At 42.2% G+C, this 20987-nt stretch overlaps 1 protein-coding gene across 17 annotated transcripts in view; it reads right to left on the bottom strand.

Annotated features, from left to right (window-relative positions):
- BNC2 (basonuclin zinc finger protein 2) overlaps nucleotides 1-20987 on the bottom strand; it is a 1044043-nt gene that overhangs the window by 193587 nt on the left and 829469 nt on the right. For all 17 annotated transcript variants that reach the window (XM_069239536.1, XM_069239525.1, XM_069239544.1 and 14 more), the window contains one exon: nucleotides 9561-9663. In XM_069239536.1, the coding sequence (XP_069095637.1) occupies nucleotides 9561-9663 (103 nt within the window). The remainder of the gene's footprint in view (nucleotides 1-9560; nucleotides 9664-20987) is intronic.

Here is a 20987-nt window from a genome sequence, read left to right as displayed (position 1 = left end):
GTTCAAGTGTTTGGATTACAAAATCATTTTGCAAGTTTCTAGTGAAGCAGCAGATATTTACTTGTTCAAGATATTTTATGTATTTTTAAATTGCAGAGATATGTTGTAATGAACTTTGTGACTGCCTGTTTATGCAAATCCTATTTTTCCAAAATAAACAGGACTGACTGACTGAGGGTAGCTCGTCGTTCAAATTAGTTCATTAGTTTAAAGAGCGTGGGTTTCTGCATTGGCTCCTCAGGCTACCTTTTGCATGACCACATGAGAAATATGTCATACAGCTTAGGTAATAAGAGGAGATGACCCTGCGCAAACTGCCACAAAAGCCAGTTGCCCAAGCTGGCCCGTAAATTAACAGCATAAGTATAATATTTGTTGGGCACTCAAAGTAATCAATAACATAATTATAAATTCATATTTTCCTTTTTATTCGGAGTCTTGGTCTGAATTCATTTTCACTTTTTTCAATGTCTGTACAAAGTAACAAGACTGGAGAACATAAGAGGCATTGGAAGCTTATTCGTATGCTGTTTCTTCAGAGCTGAAATTAAATACACAGGCTTACTTTTAAAACCAATCTAGAGCAATACCAATTACCACTCAATTAAACAAAATTAAAATTCAGCTTATGACACATGTTTGCAAGTAACATGAATTCCAGTTCTAATTCTACTGAAACTAAGCCTACGTATATCATTTCAGCCCTGAAGAAGTGGCTTAGCTCGCCATGAAACGTGTTGGCCAAAGGTTGGGCTGAAGGTTGCTAAAGCTGAAGCAGGCTATGGAATGAACCATTTAGTATTTATGTTTATGTTTTAGAACGAGTTACAATAAGCTTCCAATGCTTCTTATGTTCTCCAATCTTGTTACTTTGTATGGACATTAAAAAAGTTGAAAACTAATTCAGACCAAGACTCAAGATAAAAAGGAAAATATGAACTTATAATTATGTTACTGATTACTTTGAGTGCCCGACAAATACTATTATTAGCCGCAATGAGCAATATGTTGTAGATGAGAACGTCTAACACATTTTATGAGATATCAGTAAGGCACTCCTGGGAACACATTTCATTAGGGCAGCCTGAGTGTTCATCCATTGGGTTTATCGAATCTGGCTCTGTATGCAATAATGCCAGAGCTACAATCCCAGAGTCCAAGTTGGAAGCATATGGCTCTCACTGTTGATATACTCAGGGGAGAATTCTGAATGAGACTTTCTTAAAGAGCAAAAAACTGGCACAGACAGATAGTCTCAGTCAAAATCAATTCTGGGAGCTAATAACCCGTGCTAAAGCACAATCACTGGACATTCAGCAGTCTGGTCAATAACCTGGAAGTGATTTTCACCATCCTCAATCATTTGGATTTTGAGTTTCCAATGTTAGGAGTCTGAATAACCAAAACAGTATTTTTTTTTTGCTACAAAGTCCAGTCTTGTATCCAGCTTAGGAGCAGGAAATTAACCCAGCAAAAAAGTTGCGTAGTTTGTAGGCCTGTTTTATGGTCTGGTGAGCCAGTTCTCACTAGTGTTAATTTCCTGAAATTAAAACAAACATTGCCTGCAGTAATCCCAAAAACATGCAATCTCCCTTACACTGCAAAACACCTATAAAGCTCGTCTTAACAAGTTTTAAACTGCCCCGATTTGAAAATGTGGGCACTTTTTTTTTTTTAGCTATCAGAGTCGCTATTGGGGGTCACCTTTAATTTGGTGCCCCGGCCTATTTTCTGTTCCAGTCCAAACCTTGTCAGTGCTGCCACACAGCAACGCAAAGCTGCCACCACATTCAATCACAATATAGAACATAAAATCTCAATCTTGGGTTAACTCATTAAAGAAATCAAGCAATGCATTCAGCTTTTTGTAGACAAATTGCTGAGATCTTCACATGTGATGTGTCACTAAGTAAGTAATGTGTAGCTCAACATACTCCTCCAAGGCGGTCATTGCCAAGACCTGCCAATGAACTGCTCACAGAATACTGAATTAGAAGCGTGACAGTCAGGCCTATGTAGTATGCTACTTCCCATTACAACTGAACAGCAGAGGCCCTGAATAGCCTGCAGCATCCATCCTTTGACGCCCCTCTTGTTCTCCCTTGTTTCTACACCAGGTATTTTAACGTTTAATGAGAGTTTGTAGCAGCTGTACTGCTGGGTGAGGGAAACAGAGTGCAAAGTCTGCCACTCCTAGTTAACCAAGTTGTCCAAATTGAAAATCCTTGGGCAAATCAAATTGTCCACTCACCTATCCATTTCCTTGATTACTAAAGAACTGGGACAGCTTGCAGACTCTGCCAGTACTCCTTACAATTTATGATTCACTTCTTATTTCCAATCATCCATGTTCTCTCTTGACCACTTGTTCTACTATTTTGTTAACTTGGCCACCCACCTTTCTACAAGATGTCGTCTTCTGTTGAAAAACAATGATCACAATGGATCTAAATGCCTTGGGCAAATTCACATTTGCCTCTGTTCCCTCATACTAGCCATGTAGTTAGTCTGTCCTCTGAGAGCTTAAATCTTGAATTATTCCAATGACTAGTCATTCTATCTGAGCTTGCCTCAATAGTACAGAAAAGATCTATAGCAGTTGTTTCTGCCACAAAACCAACCTGGTGTGAGAAAGAGGCGCTGACTGATGCTACCCAATGAGCATCCGTAAGAAGCAACGGAAGAAGGCTGGTGTCTTCAGGAGGAGAACTTGCGAGGGCCAGCGATTACCCTCGCTCTGAGCACTGCTCAACCTCATGAACCACAGTTAATTACAATGCTCCTACAAACGATTAGGCTGCCAGAGCAATGGTCTGACAGCTATAAAAAAATTATGATGAAATAAAATGATAAAGCGGTTATGAGATCAAAGGACATTTTGTGCAGTGGTACATGCGATGGGAAAATAAATATGTTGGTAATTTACAGCTCTGGAATCACTTAGTATAAACCATTTTCACAGAAAACGTATGTTCTCATTTTATTACAGATGTGCAAAAATGTACTGCAAAGAAACTTTGTGAAGCATTCTCCAGCTACAAACCTCATGTTTCTAGGAGTTAGTGTCATTATACCAATATCACAGAAAACTTAGCTTTTAATTGAGAACTACTGATTTGGGGAACAAACTGACTGCGAGACCGGTGCTTTCGTACAACTGGATGCGCGGCAATAGTGTATTTTAATGACAGAGTCAAATTACAGCACACGTCCAAAATTGCCCTTTTTCCAGAGTATGGTGAGTGCTCAAGCTGTCCAAATTCTATTTTTTCCCCATTGCTATCTACAATATAAAGCAGAAAAACTAGATTATCATAATTGAAGTATTATTTTCAATAGTGGTTTAAGGAAATTATTTTCGCCTCTCTACCGGCTTTCATTTCACTCCCTGAACACCCCTCCCCGCTTCCAGGCATCTCACGCAACTTTGCAAATAATCAGGGAGCAATGACTGCTCATGCATTTGGACGGGGCATTAAGTCCCAGTCATCAGACGCAGCCAGGTTTATGGCAGGCCATTAAACTGCCTGCTAGGGATCAGTGTCTTCCCACTCCATATACCGCCTTTAAATTAATGACGGGCAAGTCAGTTTCTATCTTCCGTTTGGACTATGATTTTTTTTTCTGACAAGAGTTTGGTTTTAGCAGAATTGATGATTTGGCTAAAATATGCTGCCATGCCTGGGTTACGGGAGGATCTCTTCTGAGCACTACAGTTGGAAGTAAAGAGAATATGGAGGCCGTGTACTCATGCAGGGCATGTCTCAGGCAGATGAGATGGCCCATAGTTTCAAAGTTTGCACTAGGGCCAAACTAGAACAAAATGATGTTGCACGTTTTCAAGAATGAATAGAGAGCGCACGTTTTAATGATGGCCCTTCTTTGCATTGCGAAACAGTATGTTTTTACCGAGAGCACAATGGAGCAAAATAACTTCGCACTCCATTTGCCACTTACTTATAAAGTAACGGAGCAAACTTTTAACGTATTTCAATCTTTCTTTGTCCTCGTGTAATACAGCCAATAATGGGTCTGGAACAAAATCTATTTGTGTCTTCCTAATTGAGCAAACATCAGTCTGGATGCAAAGTAATCTCATTTGATTTTAAATTCTGAACTAAAAAGTGCTTCAGAGATATATACATACAGTGGTTTTCAGTAAGCCCCTTCAACCACTGATATGTTCAAGTGATTTTTATAGGCGAGCACAAAGTGCTCAGTCCATAAAGTAATCTCTTTTTAGGCTTCAAACCATGCCCAGATTACGTCAGTCTCTTTCATTGGTTGATGGGCTTGCTCTTTAAAATCTGCTTGCTTTCGTTTGCGAAAGGCATGCATACGTCATGTCTTTTCCGGTGTTTAGCCCGCCTACACAGAATGGGTAAACTACTAGAAACATACGAGACTCGATGTTTTGACCCTGGTTTCTGGACTACTTTATCTGTTAATTTTCCCCGCTGCACGCGTTTTTTTTTAGTTTTTAATTTCAAGCACGATCGCGCTGCATTTTACATAGCGCGATCGCGCTGTGCTTTTTTTCTTTTAATTTGTGTGGCAAGAAAAGTTAGGTTAGGAGTTTACAATGCAAATAGCTCCAACTCGAGCAAATGCGAGCCCCGTTGCATTGAAAATGCTTGTTAGATTTTGCTACCGCCCACTAACGCATTCGCCATAGGACAATGGGCCAGGTCACTTCATCACTTGGTAGTCTTCCAATGTGAGCAATTCTTGTTCGCACTGGTTCCAACCTTGATTAGCAAGGCCCTTAGAGATAGAAGCTTTGTTTCAGCTGTTAAGAACAGTGTTTCTAGACGTCTTTGAGACAGAACAAACAGAGCTTCACATGGGCTTGTCTCTACCTCAGACGTACTTGGTAGTGGCCAGAGCACTGAATACTAAAAATGGCCCTCTCTCTGGCAGCCGAGGAGGGGGCAAAACTGGGGCAACTGTAAACAACTAGTCTGCCAATTCTACTACGGCAGGTCCATGGCAAGAGTACTGAATGAGTGGTCTTTGCCCTGGCACAGACACAGCAGGGACCAACAAATGCCTAAAGTGATGAATTTTGTCTCTGTATGCTGACCTAGGGTCCTAGAGACCCACCATGTAACGGAGTGGCTTAACAGCCCGTACTGGGTTATGTACAGTCTTCACAAGATGATCCTAATAGTGGAAAAAGCTAAAGAATTGCCTTACAGTTGCATAGCAAAACCCAACCATAACTGGGGTTCAGTGGGGCCCTCAGACTCCTAAGCCCCGATGCCACTTTGCCTTTTGCAGTACTGATAAACACAACTCTGGCTACTGTGAAAATATCAGACCGTAGCGGGATGTGCCAGATCAGTGCGAGGGTAATGGCTAACTAATGCATAAAAGTAACCTAAAAAGAGGGGTCAATGTCTTGCACACACTTGACCTGTTTTAAGAAGGAATTTTAGAGTTTCAATGGAATGGAATGGAATGAATGGAATGGAGACCAAGGCAATATGTGGATGGTTACTTTACTTCGATTGTGCATGCATGTATAATTGATTTTATGCAGCATTCCACTATGCATTTCAGACACACAGTTCCAATGGTAAGTGAAGCAGTAGCGCAAGGGAGCTGTACTGCTCTAGGCACCGGGGAAAAGAAGCAAAACGTGTTTGCTCTTACAAGAAGCACAAAGAGTGTAGATGAGAAAAAGGAAATACGTGCAAGACAACTAAAACAGAAGAAAATAAGCAGTGAAAGGTGGGTGGCGGCTGGGTGAAAGACCATGACAGTGGTCGCAATCCCTCTCCCCTACATCGAGAATCCAAGCCCATTAAATAAATACGAGCAGCGTGCTCTAGTGTTTCGAAGCAGAGGAAGGCAAAATGCAAACACTGGTCCTGAGCTTGTGTCTTTCCCTTTATCATGCTTCAGCAACAGCAACTGCCCTTCCCCTCCAGACCACCAACATTACTTACACACACACTCAAATACTTAAATCCGAACCTTTGCTTGACACTGCTTGGTAGAAAATACCAACAAATTTACCCCTCACCATTTCGGAGAAGTATATTATGGGCCTTATCTAGGGTTAGAGGACTACCCCATCACAACATGGCAAGTGTCATTGTCCATTTTATTACTGATGCATTACAGCCTATGGTAATTAGTAATGGGGCAGTTGGGGTATCCATAAGGTGTTGAAAGGGTATCTCATCAGTCAAACTCTAAAGCAGGCTCTCGAGTTCTATACGGGAGGTTGATACAGTGACACCCGACAGGTGAATGCGAGAATGCAATTTGACACTATCTCTGTGCGCAAGGTTAACACAAAATGGGGGACCCTGAGATTACTTATAGGTCTGGGGGTCAAGGTACACATGACAATATAAAACAAAAATAAACCCCCACTCGAATGGTATTTCTTCTATATTAACTTTCTCATTATGAAGTGAGAAGGTTAAAAAGAAGTACAGTTCAAGTGGGCATTCTTTTTGCTTTATGGTATCGGTGGAAAGTCCAGACATGTTGTGGGCACTACAAGGAAGGGTTATAAAACAGCTCTCTTAAAGAAAACGCGTTTCTATTTTGTTTCAATAGCAATTTTGTATTATTTTGAATCCCTACTGTCTTGCCATAACTGGGAAGGTTTTCCCCATTCTTAGGAGCTCAAACAACTCAAGATGCTACCCAGTAACTGCTTACAGGGACTAATGCACAGAAGCAATGCAGAGTGCAAAATATATACTTCATGCCAGCTACGTTCCAAATATGGCTTAAAAAGAAGTGTATATAATAATACAACCTTACAGTAAGCTTTTATTCTGAACAGTTTCACTAAGGATGGCGCTAACAATAATTTATTTCTCTATTTTTGGTTGCAGCGGTTTTTTGGGCTCTTATGATGCATCATTACATTCTACAATAACGCTATCCTTAGCACAGCATTTTATTTTCAACTGCTGCACACTGTATATGTCTATCGTTTAAAATAATTGTAAGTTATAATTTCTATATACCTCCAAAACAGTATTTCCTGTCCCACGTAACTGGTTGGGACATATTAAAGTACAGGATTTCAGTGTTCCCAGTCTTATTAAGGGACTCTAGACTACTGCTGGCATGTTATCACTCATATAAAGAGGCTTCTGCTTTCATATGGAGTATGACTTCATTAATCGAGTGTAGGTCTTTTTTAAGCAGGGGTGGTTGTAACAAGATATCTGCTTTTGTTGAATTTAATGCAAGTTTGCTCCTCAATAAGTCTTTGTTTTTATGTAAAGGGGAACCCTCGTGCTTTGCCCCTGAATCTTGATGTCACTCACTGTGGAAGTTTCAATTATGTTCCATAAGCAATCCTCATTTCATTCAGAGGGGTTGTGGTTTAGTGGCTAGGTGGCTGGCCTTGAAACATAAAGACAGGGGTCCTGATCCTGCCAGATGCACTTGTGATTTTGGAAAGATCCCTTTATTACAACGTGCAAATCTTTTACAGCTAAACTCATCACTTCTGGCTTCTTCAATCCAGTCTCATTTTGCCCCGCACATCAAATGAGACGCTCGTGCACCAACAAAAATGTCCTCTGTTAAATCTTCAATCCTGCTTAAATGTTTAATCCTGTAATCGGTTAAATGCTTGTAGCTAGGTCTGACATGTTAAAAAAAATAAAACCCTTAAGCAACATACCTGCGTGACATAATAGGTTCCAGGACATGGCAAAACTCAGCCATTTCGTGCCTGTAACCAGCAAGTGCCACGCCAGACTGTCTCTATAAGCAGACAAGCAGCAAGGGATATCCCTATGGGAGGGAGATGTGATCAGAAAAAATTTCACTTTATTATGTCAAGAAATATGTAAGCACTTGTTTGAATTATAGATAATACACCCCTTTGATCTATGTCACTGCATCATTTGTGCATCTTAATATGGATTGCATGCTATCCCTTTCACAATAATGCATCCACATTTTGAACTATAAAATAATAAAATAATCTAATTCGTCAAACTCAATTAAAACTGATTCTAGGTTATCAACATAAGCTAGGCATTCCCTAGCGGGAAAAAGAAAAAAAACATGTTTTTGTTTCAAATCAAACTCTGCCCCAGCATATTAGTTGAAATTTTAATTATTGCAGCAGGGAGTTACTATCTGCATTCAAGAAGCTGTTTCTGCGCTGCACCGTAGGGCATTTCAACGCAATTAGCTCTCAATGGCGGCCTGATTCACACTGAATGATTTAAAAAATCCAGGGCTTTGTTAGTGAAAATTAATTAGCCTCCACCTTAATATCTTTCTTAAGATTTTGGAAAGTCCTGGAAGCAGATAGGTTACTCAAACCATTCCTTTACAAAGGTACCTTGTCTGGGGCCAGGCAGAGTACCCCTATCGAACTTATCAATAAAAAGGCCCTTTTGTATTCTGAGTACTCATATTACATAAAATTAAGCTCTTCCGATCATACAGTTTAAGGCTGATGAAGAAACAGGCTGAGTGTTGCAGGTAAATTGCACTGTGAGGGATGCTCTAATATTTTCCTAGTTAAACATATTCTTTCACTAAGACAACTGCAGCTATCCTTCAGACCTATATACTACACTGCCCAATTTTTAAAGAATGTTTTTTTTTTTTTTACTGTAAATTCGTTTTAAAGGACATAACACTAAATTGTATATTCGCCAATCATCAAATCCTTCCTCTCCAGTAGTCCATAAGCCTACAACATTGGTAGTTAAAGGCTTGTTGTACTGCTTGCTGTGCATGAACACGTACACCAGAAGTAAAGTTGCGATCAGTGACGCACTTGGTTCCACTCCATCCGCCACTAAAAACCACAATCCAGCAAATGAGGTTCCAAAGATGTCTCATAATCCATCCAGATGCCATGTAACAGAGAGACGGACATTCTGAAACCTCCACGGGCGGCCATTGTTCGTGAAGCAGGATCTTTTCACTGTATGTGAGGTCCTGGATTTATTCCACATCTGCACTTTTGTTCATGAAAACATTTTAAGAGCTGTTTGGCTATAACACTCATCTGGGGTACTACTGTAAACGGTTTTAGTATTTTCAAATGAAAAAAGAATGATGGTCACCCAAAGCCAGGTACGTTTTTTTTTTTTTAGAATAACTTGTACTTACTCAGTATGATTAGGAGCAGTTTCCTTTCCTAACCCTTTGTATCACACAGACAGGGTGTCCACCAGAGAGTCCTCACTGCTGAATGCTGGTTCACAATGCTGCTCTAGGCATGCTTAGCACACACATACATTTCCCTCAGGTCATCATTACCTCAGGTCACATTCATCATTACACACTCAGGTTGTATATAACTCCGGTGAGAGAACGACCCTCCCCCCTTTCTGCTCACTAAAACGGAGCTCTGGAATAGTCAACGAGTAAAGTGCTTAGGATACATATATATCTTGGTATACTAAGCTTTGCAACGAGGTACTAAACCTGCTTTCCATGACTGGTTGCTTACAGAATCCCCAATATTCCTGAATGGGAAACTTAACCATCTGGAATATATCAAATAACCCATGCAACATTAGAAAGAGCGCAAGCAGCAGGAAGCCACTCCTTACCGTGTGCCACCCAGCCATGCTTACACTGATCACAGGTTCGCAGGTTGATCTTCCCCGGCTGGAAACACTCACAAGTGCAATTTACCAGTGTGCAGCGGATGGCCTGGAAGAAAGGAAAAAGACAGCTTTTGTCACAAACGCATCCAAACAGGCAATTATTAGTATACATTTCCACTTTACTCCTCTTTAAAGGGACAAAAATAGGATTATCTGGGGGGAGGAGGGGGCGATTATCTGGGGGGGGGGGGAGAAACTATTCTCGGTAACTTCCACTTCCAGGCTATATAGTCCCACGTGAAAAGTGATGGAAGCCGGGTAGGGGATCTTGTCTACATCTCAAAGTTCTCTCATCTAGAAATATATTATTCTGTAAAGACGTGATACTAGCAGGGAATTGAGAAAGAACGTTTGGGCATGAGAAAGAATGGCAATGATTTCACATCCCTTGTCCAAAACCTGTAAGGGATTATGGGCGCTGATATACTTTGTGATGAACTGCATTTGTTTAGTCAGAGGAATCATGGCCGTGGGCCAGACATAGCCTCTAGCTACCCTTAAAATACCTTTTGCTCAACATCACCCAAGGTACAAAGGTGGAGAGAAACCTCCCTCCCAGTTCCCAGGGAGAGTTCCCATTTATGGCATCGGGGAGCATGACGTGACCACAAAGAGCAAACTGAGCTGGCCTCTCTTGGTAAAGGGTCGATAAGTTGACTTTCAAAAGGAAGTGAAGTGTTTTTCAGCAAAGAAATAGAATGTAAAGAATAATTTTGGAAACAGCAATGGGAGTGGTGGGACAGCGTGAGTAAAGGCGGGAGTCTGTAGATGCTGTTACCGTTCTCTATGCATCTATATCTGTTTCAGGTTTTTATGTCTGTAGGTACGGTAAAGGAGTTGAGAAAGAACTTGGGAGAGGAAAAAATACCTTGATTTAAACAAAACGAGAGACAAGCCGTATCGCAAAAATAAGGGAGGGCATCTAACAAAGAGAAGTCCTGCTCCGCTGCCTTTTGGCTAGGTTTGCACTCTAGAAATACCACTTCCATACATACATATGAGAGGAAACTAGAAGTGAGCGAGCAATACAAAAGTAGAGATGGAAAAATTAAACCATTAGGGTGAAGAGAAAAGGATGAAGAACTCCAGTTTCTTGAAGTACATTTATTTTTGCAGGAGGTGTAGAGAAAGACCTCTATTTAAGTGATCAGACATATTTCATCATTGTCTGAAACTGTCAGGGTCCTTTAGAATACTTTCAAAGGAGAGTATGATTTCTTGAGGGAAAACCCAATATGGTCATGTGATAATCCCCACGCCATACGTATAAATGGCTATGCCTGCTTCGAGCTGTTCCGGTCTCCATTGCTTGACAGTAGCAGGACTTGGTACTAGGCTGCGGCAGTGGAAGAAACACACAGAACCCATTTGTTTTTTCCAGTGCTTGTTTCTCTAGACTTCCAACCACCATGAACACTTTCCAAGAAGACAGCGAGGCTAATACATGTGTCTTACGTGATTGTGTCTCTCATCTGGCTGAGGCTGCAGCCAACAGGCTCCACAGGGCAAAGCTGCACCCTGCCATGAGAAGGACTCCTGGTTGTGCAGTAAATAATCACACAGATATTTGTGGTCCCAAAGTGCATTGTAACTTCCCAGACACAAACACTCATACAAAGCTTATATTCTGATTTATATCATTTCATTTCCATTGTTAAGTTAAGGTAGCAATTAAATCGGACACTGTACCCTTTAATACCCCAACAGTCATGGACGTAATTTAGGGGTCAACCCTTAGCTAGCCCTTGGCTTCCCCTGGCACAGCCTTTGCGACCACAGGCCTCAGAGGAGGCAAATTCAGTGCCAGGAACGCAGTGGCAGCTCGTCCTTATGTCCCTACGTCAGTCGGGGCTCCACTCTTTGTTTTCTATCAACTGGAGTATATTTAGGTGGTCTATGCCTTTCATGACAGCTGAGGTAAGTCAAAAATGCTTTTAAATGTACGTTGTGGAAGCGCTTGTAGGTGAGAATGTGTTTATGTGAAAGAGAGTGTACGCAAGTGTACATTTGGATGTATGTGAGTGAAAATGGAGGTCAAAAGGAGAGTGATGTCACTTCCGCTATCCCTGGCTTTCGGTGAATTGACGTCTATGCCAGCAGAGAAATACTCACTGACAGTCACATGGCTGGAAGGCTGGGGCCTTGTTGGCAATTGCAGGCCCTTGTCTCTCACACCAGGAGGCTCAAGGGAATTAATGCATAATAAAGCGGCAGGTGTAGTACGCCAGACTAAGCCACAGATACATCGGTAGCCTAGCCCTTCCAGACATACATATTACCCTGGAGGATCAGGACTTGCAAGTCAGGAATCAATACTTAAACATTTGCAAAGAGCAAACGTGTGATACATGGAGCTATCTCTTCCTCCCTCTCTACTGAACACTTTCATGCAAACAGCCACACTAAATGGAAGAATATTTTTAAAGCAATAATTTAAACACACATAGGAAGAGCAAATGAAAGGGGCAAGTTGTAATGGAAATCAGATATGAACCTTATCGGTGTAGAGCTTGTAAATGTGGACACAATTGACTGCGATCTTTGCTCAAGCTGCTAACACGAGTTGGAGTCAGCTGGGAAACAGCCGGACACTAACATGTGAATTCTGTTTTAAGTAAAGGAATGTCCGAAAAAATACGCCATAGATTATACTGGGGCTTTTTGCAGCCACTGTGCCACCAAGTCAGGCGACGAGATGACCCTAGGTCATAGGCTGCCTTCAAAGAGACCTTTTGAATGCACTACTTCTGACCACTCCTTTATGCACTGCTAGGATTATTTACCAGTAATCTTCATTATGCCGAGTCCCCTTTACCAGTACTTAAGTCCCACCCTCACTCCTCGAGGTACATAGACATTATCCTTCACACAACTGGCTTGCCCTGTGTAGGAGGTCTGATGGGCTCAGACACATAGGGCCCAGAATAACAAACCTTCAATGGGGTGGCAGATGAATTAGGCACAACCTCCGTACGAGTAAGGATTAGGATGAAGAAGTAATGAGGTGAATGAGCAAGCGCACCCAGGACCCACCCCACACCCCCCTTTTGGAAGAAGTGACTAAAGGCCGGGATACATCTCCAGGTGTCCTAATACTTTGTTTCCCCTAGGGATGCCCTTGGAGTGTGGGTGCCTTCCAGCTTGAGTACTTTTTCCTGCGCTTTTCTTGGGAGGTGATGCACATGAAGTGAGGTAAAATTCGGTGATGTCAGGCCCTGATTACGATCTTTAAATGTAGCCACTGGAGTTAGTTTGATCTTTTTTCTTGCACATTGACCTGCACTGACCTGGCTTTCCAGGTCAGTGAGATTGAGGGTAGGGTAAAGTCCAGTCAGGAAGGTGGACTACCACTGCACAACACCCTCCTTGAGGATTATCAGGTGGTTCTCAAGTTACTGCATTCCAAGTCTATCGCCCAGGAGTGGCACTGTCATTTCACTCTGGGAGGCTCCTGATAGTTCAGGTGGTGTAGTGCTACAATATTTTCACGTGCCTGAGTGGTGCAATTCATGGCTCTGCTGGTACACGAGCATGGGGTTTATGTCAAAGTATCAATTCCTGAGGGTCTTATCTGTTGCTCTGGAAGTGGCAGTGATTGATCCTTCAAGTTGGTCAATGCACAACTTAAGGATGGGTGCTGCAACCATGGCATTGTCGAAATCCGAGCATAGGAACATAGAAAGAAGCTCCTTCTTATGATAATGTTTTTTAATATGCAAGACTGTGAGGCTTATAAAACATTTTTTGTATTTTGTGCAAAATGTGACCCATCTGTTCACCCAAGCTGAAGGAAGCAGGTGCAGGTATCACTGCCTTGGCTGAGGCGTAAAAGAGTGTGGGTCGGACTGAGAGCCTCCTGGGTCATCCATTACTAGCCCACTGGTTTTGCTGTGAAAATGTCCATTAGCACAAGCAAGACTTCTGGCTATTTGTGTTAAGCTTGGTCAGACATGCTACCAAGGATAGCTTGAGCACTGTTGTCGCCCGGTGCGACAGTCTTTTCTGCACCCCCATGAACTCCTTCTCCACAAACTCCCTCAGTACCACTCTCCAGCAGTGCACCTAATTTCTCTGTAGCCTCTTGCTGACATACATTTCATTTTTTTTAAAGAGCTAGTCACAGTTCACTGACACTCAGTTTTCTGATATGCATGGCACGTTTGTTGCAGCCCGCGCATTATCACTCTGCACAACTTTATGTTGAGTCAAAACTGACACTAGACAAAATTCCATCTCTCACCAGCAGTAACAATCACCAGTTATCTTGACATTTTTATTGCTGCCTGAAACTGTTGGACACAAGGCATTTTATGTACTTTTATAAACATACGGTTTTTTTTTTTTAAACACAGCGCCCCACCAACCCATCCACCACCAAACTCAGCGCCAGATGCAGCTGCAGCTGCACTGGTCGCACCGACCTAAAATCAACCCAGCACTGAGCGGTACGCATACGTATGACGCACACACGTCAGCAACGCACGGCCGTGAAGAGGCATTCCCCTTATTATCTGTCCCATACTATCAATATACTGTAATTACCAAAAGTGCCATGGAACGAAACGTGCCGCGCAAGCTTCAGATGCAATCGATGGGTGCCGTTTGTCTCTGTTTCTAGTTTTCTTTTTTGTTGATGTGTCTGCAGATTCAGCAGTCACTTGAAGATTGAGGTTGCGGTGTTTCCTAGCCCGGAGATCAGAGGGCCTCTGCTCCTTTTGTTCTACTGGGTCAGCTGTGCAGGTGCATTAATATAGTTTGGGCCTTTAAGAGGAATTCTATGATTCGTGGCACACAGAACATTGTTGAGAATTTCCATTTTAAAACACGAACCCTGCAAACACTCCTCCCGCCCCCACAATCCTATATTTCGCTGGTGTTCATTTTTGATTTTTCGCGGAACTTTGTTGTCCTCAGTGGTAAACTACTGCAGTAGTATTACATGAAATGGGCAACGAGACAGGAACAGCTGGAAGCTTCACATATCTTGTAGCAGCATTCGTTCCACTGCCTACCATTAAAAGACAGGTCCACTTAAGAAGAGATAGTTTGGTATGCAATAATTATTTCAGAACTTTCCGGATACACCACTATACACAATATGTTCTATTCTCTACCAATAGCCTGGATGACTACAGATTACTGCAAAAGTAAATATTTCATCAAACACACATCACTAGATCAACACCTCTCTAGGGCATGTATCAATAAGCAGTTTCTTCCCAGACCGACAGACTTACAAGGGGTTACCCCATATCCCCTTGTTAACGTAAGAGATGCATAATTTTCTTCCGAAAGCAGTCCTTCTTCTATGGCTAAGACTTTAAGGAGCGTGCTATTAGAGGTGATGCTCTGGGAAGCACATTTATTGATGTGATAGATCGTAGTGGTATATCTGGGCTAGGGGATGGATTGTTTGTTCTGCAAAGCACATTGTAGACCTCTTGGGAAAGACATCTTCCTTGACCTGTGTTCAAGAGCAGGTATGCCCTAATCCTGAAAATGCCAAAAGCGAGACAGCCAAATCCGCTGCAGCACAAAAATATAAAATGGCAAACAAATCCACCTTGGGTCACTAAATGAAAGTAATAACACATACAACTACAAAAAGTGGTCACGCTGCACAGCATCACCAAAAGGTGTAGCAAAGTTAATAGGTCCCAAAGATAAGCCCTAGCTGTTTTCCCTAAAGCTCATCTTAAAGTGGGGCTTAGTGCCAAGCGCCTGGGTTGGATTGAGGTATTTGTAATCTCAGGGTTCTTCAAATTCAAAAGCAGACAGCTTGGGCCCTGCTGCAGAAATATAAATCCTTCCCATGAGCCCCACCTTGCTCCAATCCCCCCACAAATACAAAAAAGTGGAAAAGATTACCTCTTCACTAGGCTCCCAGCATCCTCTTAAAGGCTGCCCACGTAGTGCCCGTTTCTAACCCTGTGGGGCTCATGTAGACAGTGAGAAAACAATAGTGAGAGGGAGCAGGCTGAGCGGTTTCTCACTCTCTCCCAGAGTAACTGCACTTCACACAACTGAGTTCCTGTGAGATGAACATTCCTAATAACGTTTGGGCAGGAAGTGGAGGATGGAATGATTAGGGCAGAGATCGGAAAGCTGGGGCATAATATGCCTGCGCCTTCTAATGGTCTGCCTCCAGACCTATATTAACTAGAGACTGACCCGATGCCACACAGGATAGCAAATCCCCACTCAGCCACAGATCAAACAGGCAAACAGAAACATATCACCCACCAGACAAAAAATTAGGCTCTGCAAGATCCCATAGATGTACAGACCATCAATTCAGTGTCCAAGGCTGATTCAACCTCGTGTCTTGCCTTTATGAAGTGAGAGCCAGCAGGTTCGTCTAAAGTAACAACTGGTTACCTATGAACACACAGCCAACTCCGAGCACATACAACCCACCAAATTCACTCCTGCTCCCCCATAAACAAGTAAACACAATTGCATCTCTGCTGTGAATGATTTAACTGTTCAATGCATATATGATGCTTGCACTGCTGTTCTGTGTCTCGCTGCAGCTTGAGAAAACACCAGTTAAATCTTGTTGTTTGTATGACCCCCAAACATGACAAGAAGGGTGTCTGTGGCAAGTCCTAGCATCTTCTTTCTAGATCTTGTTATCTCCGCTCTGTCAGACAGCATGGGCCTTACCCTGGAATTTTATGCTGCCTGGTTCTTCAGCCTCCATCTCTTCACGTGCTCATTAGCTGTGTTGTTAGACATCACTGTCTGTGCTCTACCCCTGATTAACAGGGTCAATGATATGAAATATCAGGCTAGTGCATAAGTGCTGACACTGCAAGAATAATGTATGTGTTTCTAGGTTACGCGGGGGGAACGAAATTTGCCGAAAGGTCCTGTTTCATGTTCAATAGTTTATTGACTCTGTAATATATCAGGTCTGCCCTTGTCAGTAGTGGTGTCTTTCTCTAATATGTTCATTAATTAATGAACTCTGTAATTAATTGTGCTGCAGAGAGAGAGGGGAGAAGAGGAGGGGTGAGAGTGAAGAGTTACAAATCTGTTCTTAAAGCACCAAAGGCCTGACGGATACAGAATTCACATTTTTCAGTGCACTGGCTAAACTGTGCATGCAGATGTTATTTGAAAAATATAAAAAAATACAAAATCTGTGTGGTGGGATTTAAATAATATAATTAGACTGGCAATTAGGATTTAAAAGAGGGAGGTAAAGACAGCCTAACCAAATATATTGAATTCAGTCAATGTAAGCCTTATTGCCCGCTTCTTAGAGTATTAACAGTGGTTAATTCATTTTGCAGAGTGTGTTAAATACTGTTAATTGCCCAAATACAATAATAGGTCTAAACCCAAGGATAACGGCAAAAGGAGGGTGAGGGTAATGAACAGCTCTCAGTGACCACAGCATGTGAGTAATGATAATATGGATGTCCGTTGCCACAATCTTGTACAGACCAGACAAACTGGCCAAATATCCTTGTCTACTCTATGGGCCAGATGTAGGAAACTCCCAAATTGCGACGTGCAATTTGCGAGTCCCTGCGACTTGCAAATTGCAAGTCGCAATTTGGGATGCAGAAAGGTGTCTCAGACACTTTCTGCGAGTCGCTATGGGGTCGCAAAGACCCACCTCATTAATATTAATGAGGTGGGTCGCAATTTGCGACCCCATAGCGACTCAGGGCACTCACGGGGATGGAGGCCTGCTGGGAACAGCAGACCTCCATGTCCGTGACTGCTTTTAAATAAAGCAGTTGTTTTTTTTCAAAGTGTAGCCCGTTTTCCTTAAAGTAAAACGAGCTGCACTTAGAAAAAAAAACGAAACCTTTTGTTTCGGATTTTTCAGGGCAGGTAGTGGTCCCTTGGATCACTGCCTGCTCTGAAAAAATATTTTTGGGTCCAGTCACAAAGGGGAAGGGGTCCCATGGGAACCCCTTCCCGTTTGCGAGTGGGTTACCATCCACTTCAAGTGGATGGTAACTGCGAGTCCATTTGCGACCGCTTACGCGGTCGCAAATGGAATTGCATACCACTGCGACTCGCAAATAGGAAGGGAACACCCCTTCCTATTTGCGGCTCGGAAATGCATTTTGCGAGTCGGTTCCGACTCGCAAAATGCATTTCTACATACCATAGACGCATTTGCGACTCGCAAATGGCGATTTTCGCCGTTTGCAAGTCGCAAATTCGTTGCTACATCTGGCCCTATGTACCTGTGTCACAGTCTCACTGAAACTAGCATATGGAAAACAACAGCAGCTAGTGCCCGCATTCCAGTGGCTCAGCCAATCTCAATATTCCTTGTAGTAGGTGATATGGGAGGGTTTGCCCATATCTATGCCTGTTGAATTGGTCAGAAATACACTCTTGCAGTTTTTTTGTTTTTTGAAAAATGTGTTAAAGGCAAATGCTATACACAATGCCAGCTTCCAAAAGTGGCGTGTTTCACATCTTCCATAACTAATAATGCGGGAGAGGCTGAATGCCCCTCCTCGCCCAATCAAATGCATATTTCCCTACTCCAGGCTTCAGTGAGTATTGCTTGTCTTCCTCGGTATCTCTATGCTTTTAGATACTTCCTTCTAAACTTGTGACCTCTCCTTCCCGAACTAGGCACACTACTGCTCCAGGGCATGAGGATAAACACATAAGCTCAGTCTCCTTCCATTAAACCCAACCTTTTATCAAACATTGACAGTGTCACTATCTTAAAACGATGCTAAGCACATGCAGTAGGCACATTTAATGGTGGCAGCTCGTTCTGTGTTTTCTCCAACAGTACATAATAGTAATAACCTTTTTGCTTAGTGCTTGTAACCACAGCTCTGTGTAAACAAGTCCTGCTTCCGCAGAAGAGAGGCCTACGATTTGTGGGCAATACCAATGAATTTTCAGAGTCTGCTCATACAAAGAGATTTGAGGGGTCCATTACTGGTAGGCAGCAGATCCTCTAGGCGAAATCCGGATTCTGCTGATTTGGTAGATCATGATATTATCATAAGATAATACATTGGCAGCTTGGGCTTGAAACGCTAACTAAGTTTTCTACAGTACTATTGCAATATCACCCGAGGAACTTGAGGACTCCTTGTTCTGCATCTTCCGATTTATTTCTGAACGTCAGGATTGAGACCGGTGACCAGCAGGGCACAAAGCATTATTCTCACTATCGGACTTGCAATGTGGAATTTGCATATGTGAAAAAAAAAAAACTGCTCGAACTGCCCCCCCAAGATAAACTGAATTAAAATCGGTAGGCAATTTTTGTTACTTCGAACTTTAAAACAGCTGTGGAATTACAATGTAAACAGTAATACATTTAGGTCCTACGCAGGAAAGGTAATCATGGTGATCCTACACTGGAAACCTCAACAGGAAAAAAGCTTTTGAGGGTCATCTGGGTTTACGAAGGTTCAACAACATTGCTCACAGCTGTCGTTCAGGGGCTCTTCAAATAGTAATCTAAAACAGACATGGGCCAGCTGCCTTTGCTACAAGGCCCCCCCTAACATCTCTCTGGTCAGTTGTCCTGATCGGACCTTCAACAAAGTGCACATCACTGGAGCACTAATCTGTCACCAAAGGCAGGATCCCATTCCTATCCTATTCACTGCAGCCCACGCTTGATCTGTTGTTCTATTCACAGGGTAGTTCCAAGAGATGTAGGCATGTTACTCATTTGTCCATTCTTTAACCCATAGGCAGCCCCTTATCATCAGTACTATGGAGGATGAACATGTATTCTTAAAATGTAATCTAAAGTCTCGATGACGAGTTGCCCACAAATAACTGACCCCCTACAGAAGCCCATGTTTGCACAGGGATGGTAATAATGAGCTGTTCAGATTTGATCACATATCGTAATTACCAGGTGCAAAAAACTGCTGATACTTACCAGGGGTAAATGCTCACTGAATACTACAACATATGAAATTTGATGTGGAAAGTAGCAAAATCTACATGTTATGATCAATTTTTGAGGGCTGAACTGAGAATTGGCAATGATTTTCACAGATAAATTCCAGAAACATGGAGCATCACTTTCAAACTCATTGTGAACAAGTCCATTACTCTGATCAGACTAGAAACAACTCGCTCCTCCATTCTTACCTCTTTGGTATTCCCCACCTTTGCAATGATCCCTACATATCATCAAATCGATCTCAACACTATATGGACCCCCGCCCCCAACCAATGTAACATGCACAGATAATAATAAAACCTTAAACCTCAACTATCTGCATTATGATATGAGGTGGAAATTCAGGTGTGACTGTACTATCTTTAACAAATTGGTTTTCTAGCCCTAACTGTGAAACACTAATTGCATGACTCCACAAATCAGAGAGAGCCAACAGCCTAACTCTAAATTAATCCGCATGACACTCCTTTTTAAAAACATGGCTTACCATTTTGTCAACATAATTTGTCTAGATGCATAGGGATCCTGTTTTCTAATGGTACAACACTTTTTCTGCCAATCTTGTGGCACAAGGGTTCCCGTCTGTGCATGGCCAGTGACCCACCCACCTAGAATAGACTACAGCAGTATAAGAAATCCTCTAGCAGTATTCTAAAAATATTTAAACTCTATGAATGATCATTCAAAATCAAGAAGTATCCAAGGTGGTGATCGAGATGCAACTTTGCTTCTCAAATGGTTTCATCTGAAGAGGTGAAGAGAAAGCAGTTAGCCTGGCAAATGCACTCCTAGTCCATGGGTTACCGGGAGATACCTCTTTATCAGCATGGCTCCCACTTATAGACAGCTTGCATATAACTGATACAGCAAATAGCAATCAAACTGCAATGAATATGTCATTACTAATTTTCAGAATCTGTAAGGCATTACATCATGTGGGCCATGAAAACAGATGCTTTCATAATATTGACCCTGGCTTTGTACAAGGCTGAAGACGGGTCATATAGGTACAATTATTTGAGAACTTTTGCACATAGCTGCTTTTTAGACAAGCCACTTTAACAGACGCAGCAAGGAACAGTATGGTATGAACAGTCAAACTTTTATTATTCTTAGATTATATTTCTTGATCAAAGACCAGCAAAGCCTTTAATTTGGTCTATGTGTGATTTTGCTTATGAGATCCTTAGTAATGACTACCTTAAACCAAATATTGCAATGTCATACACTGAGCCCACAACATGCTGCTTGGAGGGTTATGCTTCAACACATAACCCTTTACTATCTAGTCACCATCGATGTCTAAAAAAGAGACTCCAGTGCCATTTGTTCTACTTTCCATAACTTAATTTGTATTTACCCATGCCCATACTCAACCAGGATTTATTCCTATTGGTTCAGACTTACAGCCTTGCTCATTAGGTTAGGTCTTGTCCAGGACAGTGCATGCT

The sequence above is a fragment of the Pleurodeles waltl genome, chromosome 1_2, assembly GCF_031143425.1.
Source record: "Pleurodeles waltl isolate 20211129_DDA chromosome 1_2, aPleWal1.hap1.20221129, whole genome shotgun sequence".
Taxonomy (NCBI): Eukaryota; Metazoa; Chordata; class Amphibia; order Caudata; family Salamandridae; genus Pleurodeles; species Pleurodeles waltl.
Note: the sequence above shows the minus strand (reverse complement) of the source record. Positions and strands in the feature narration are given on the sequence as shown.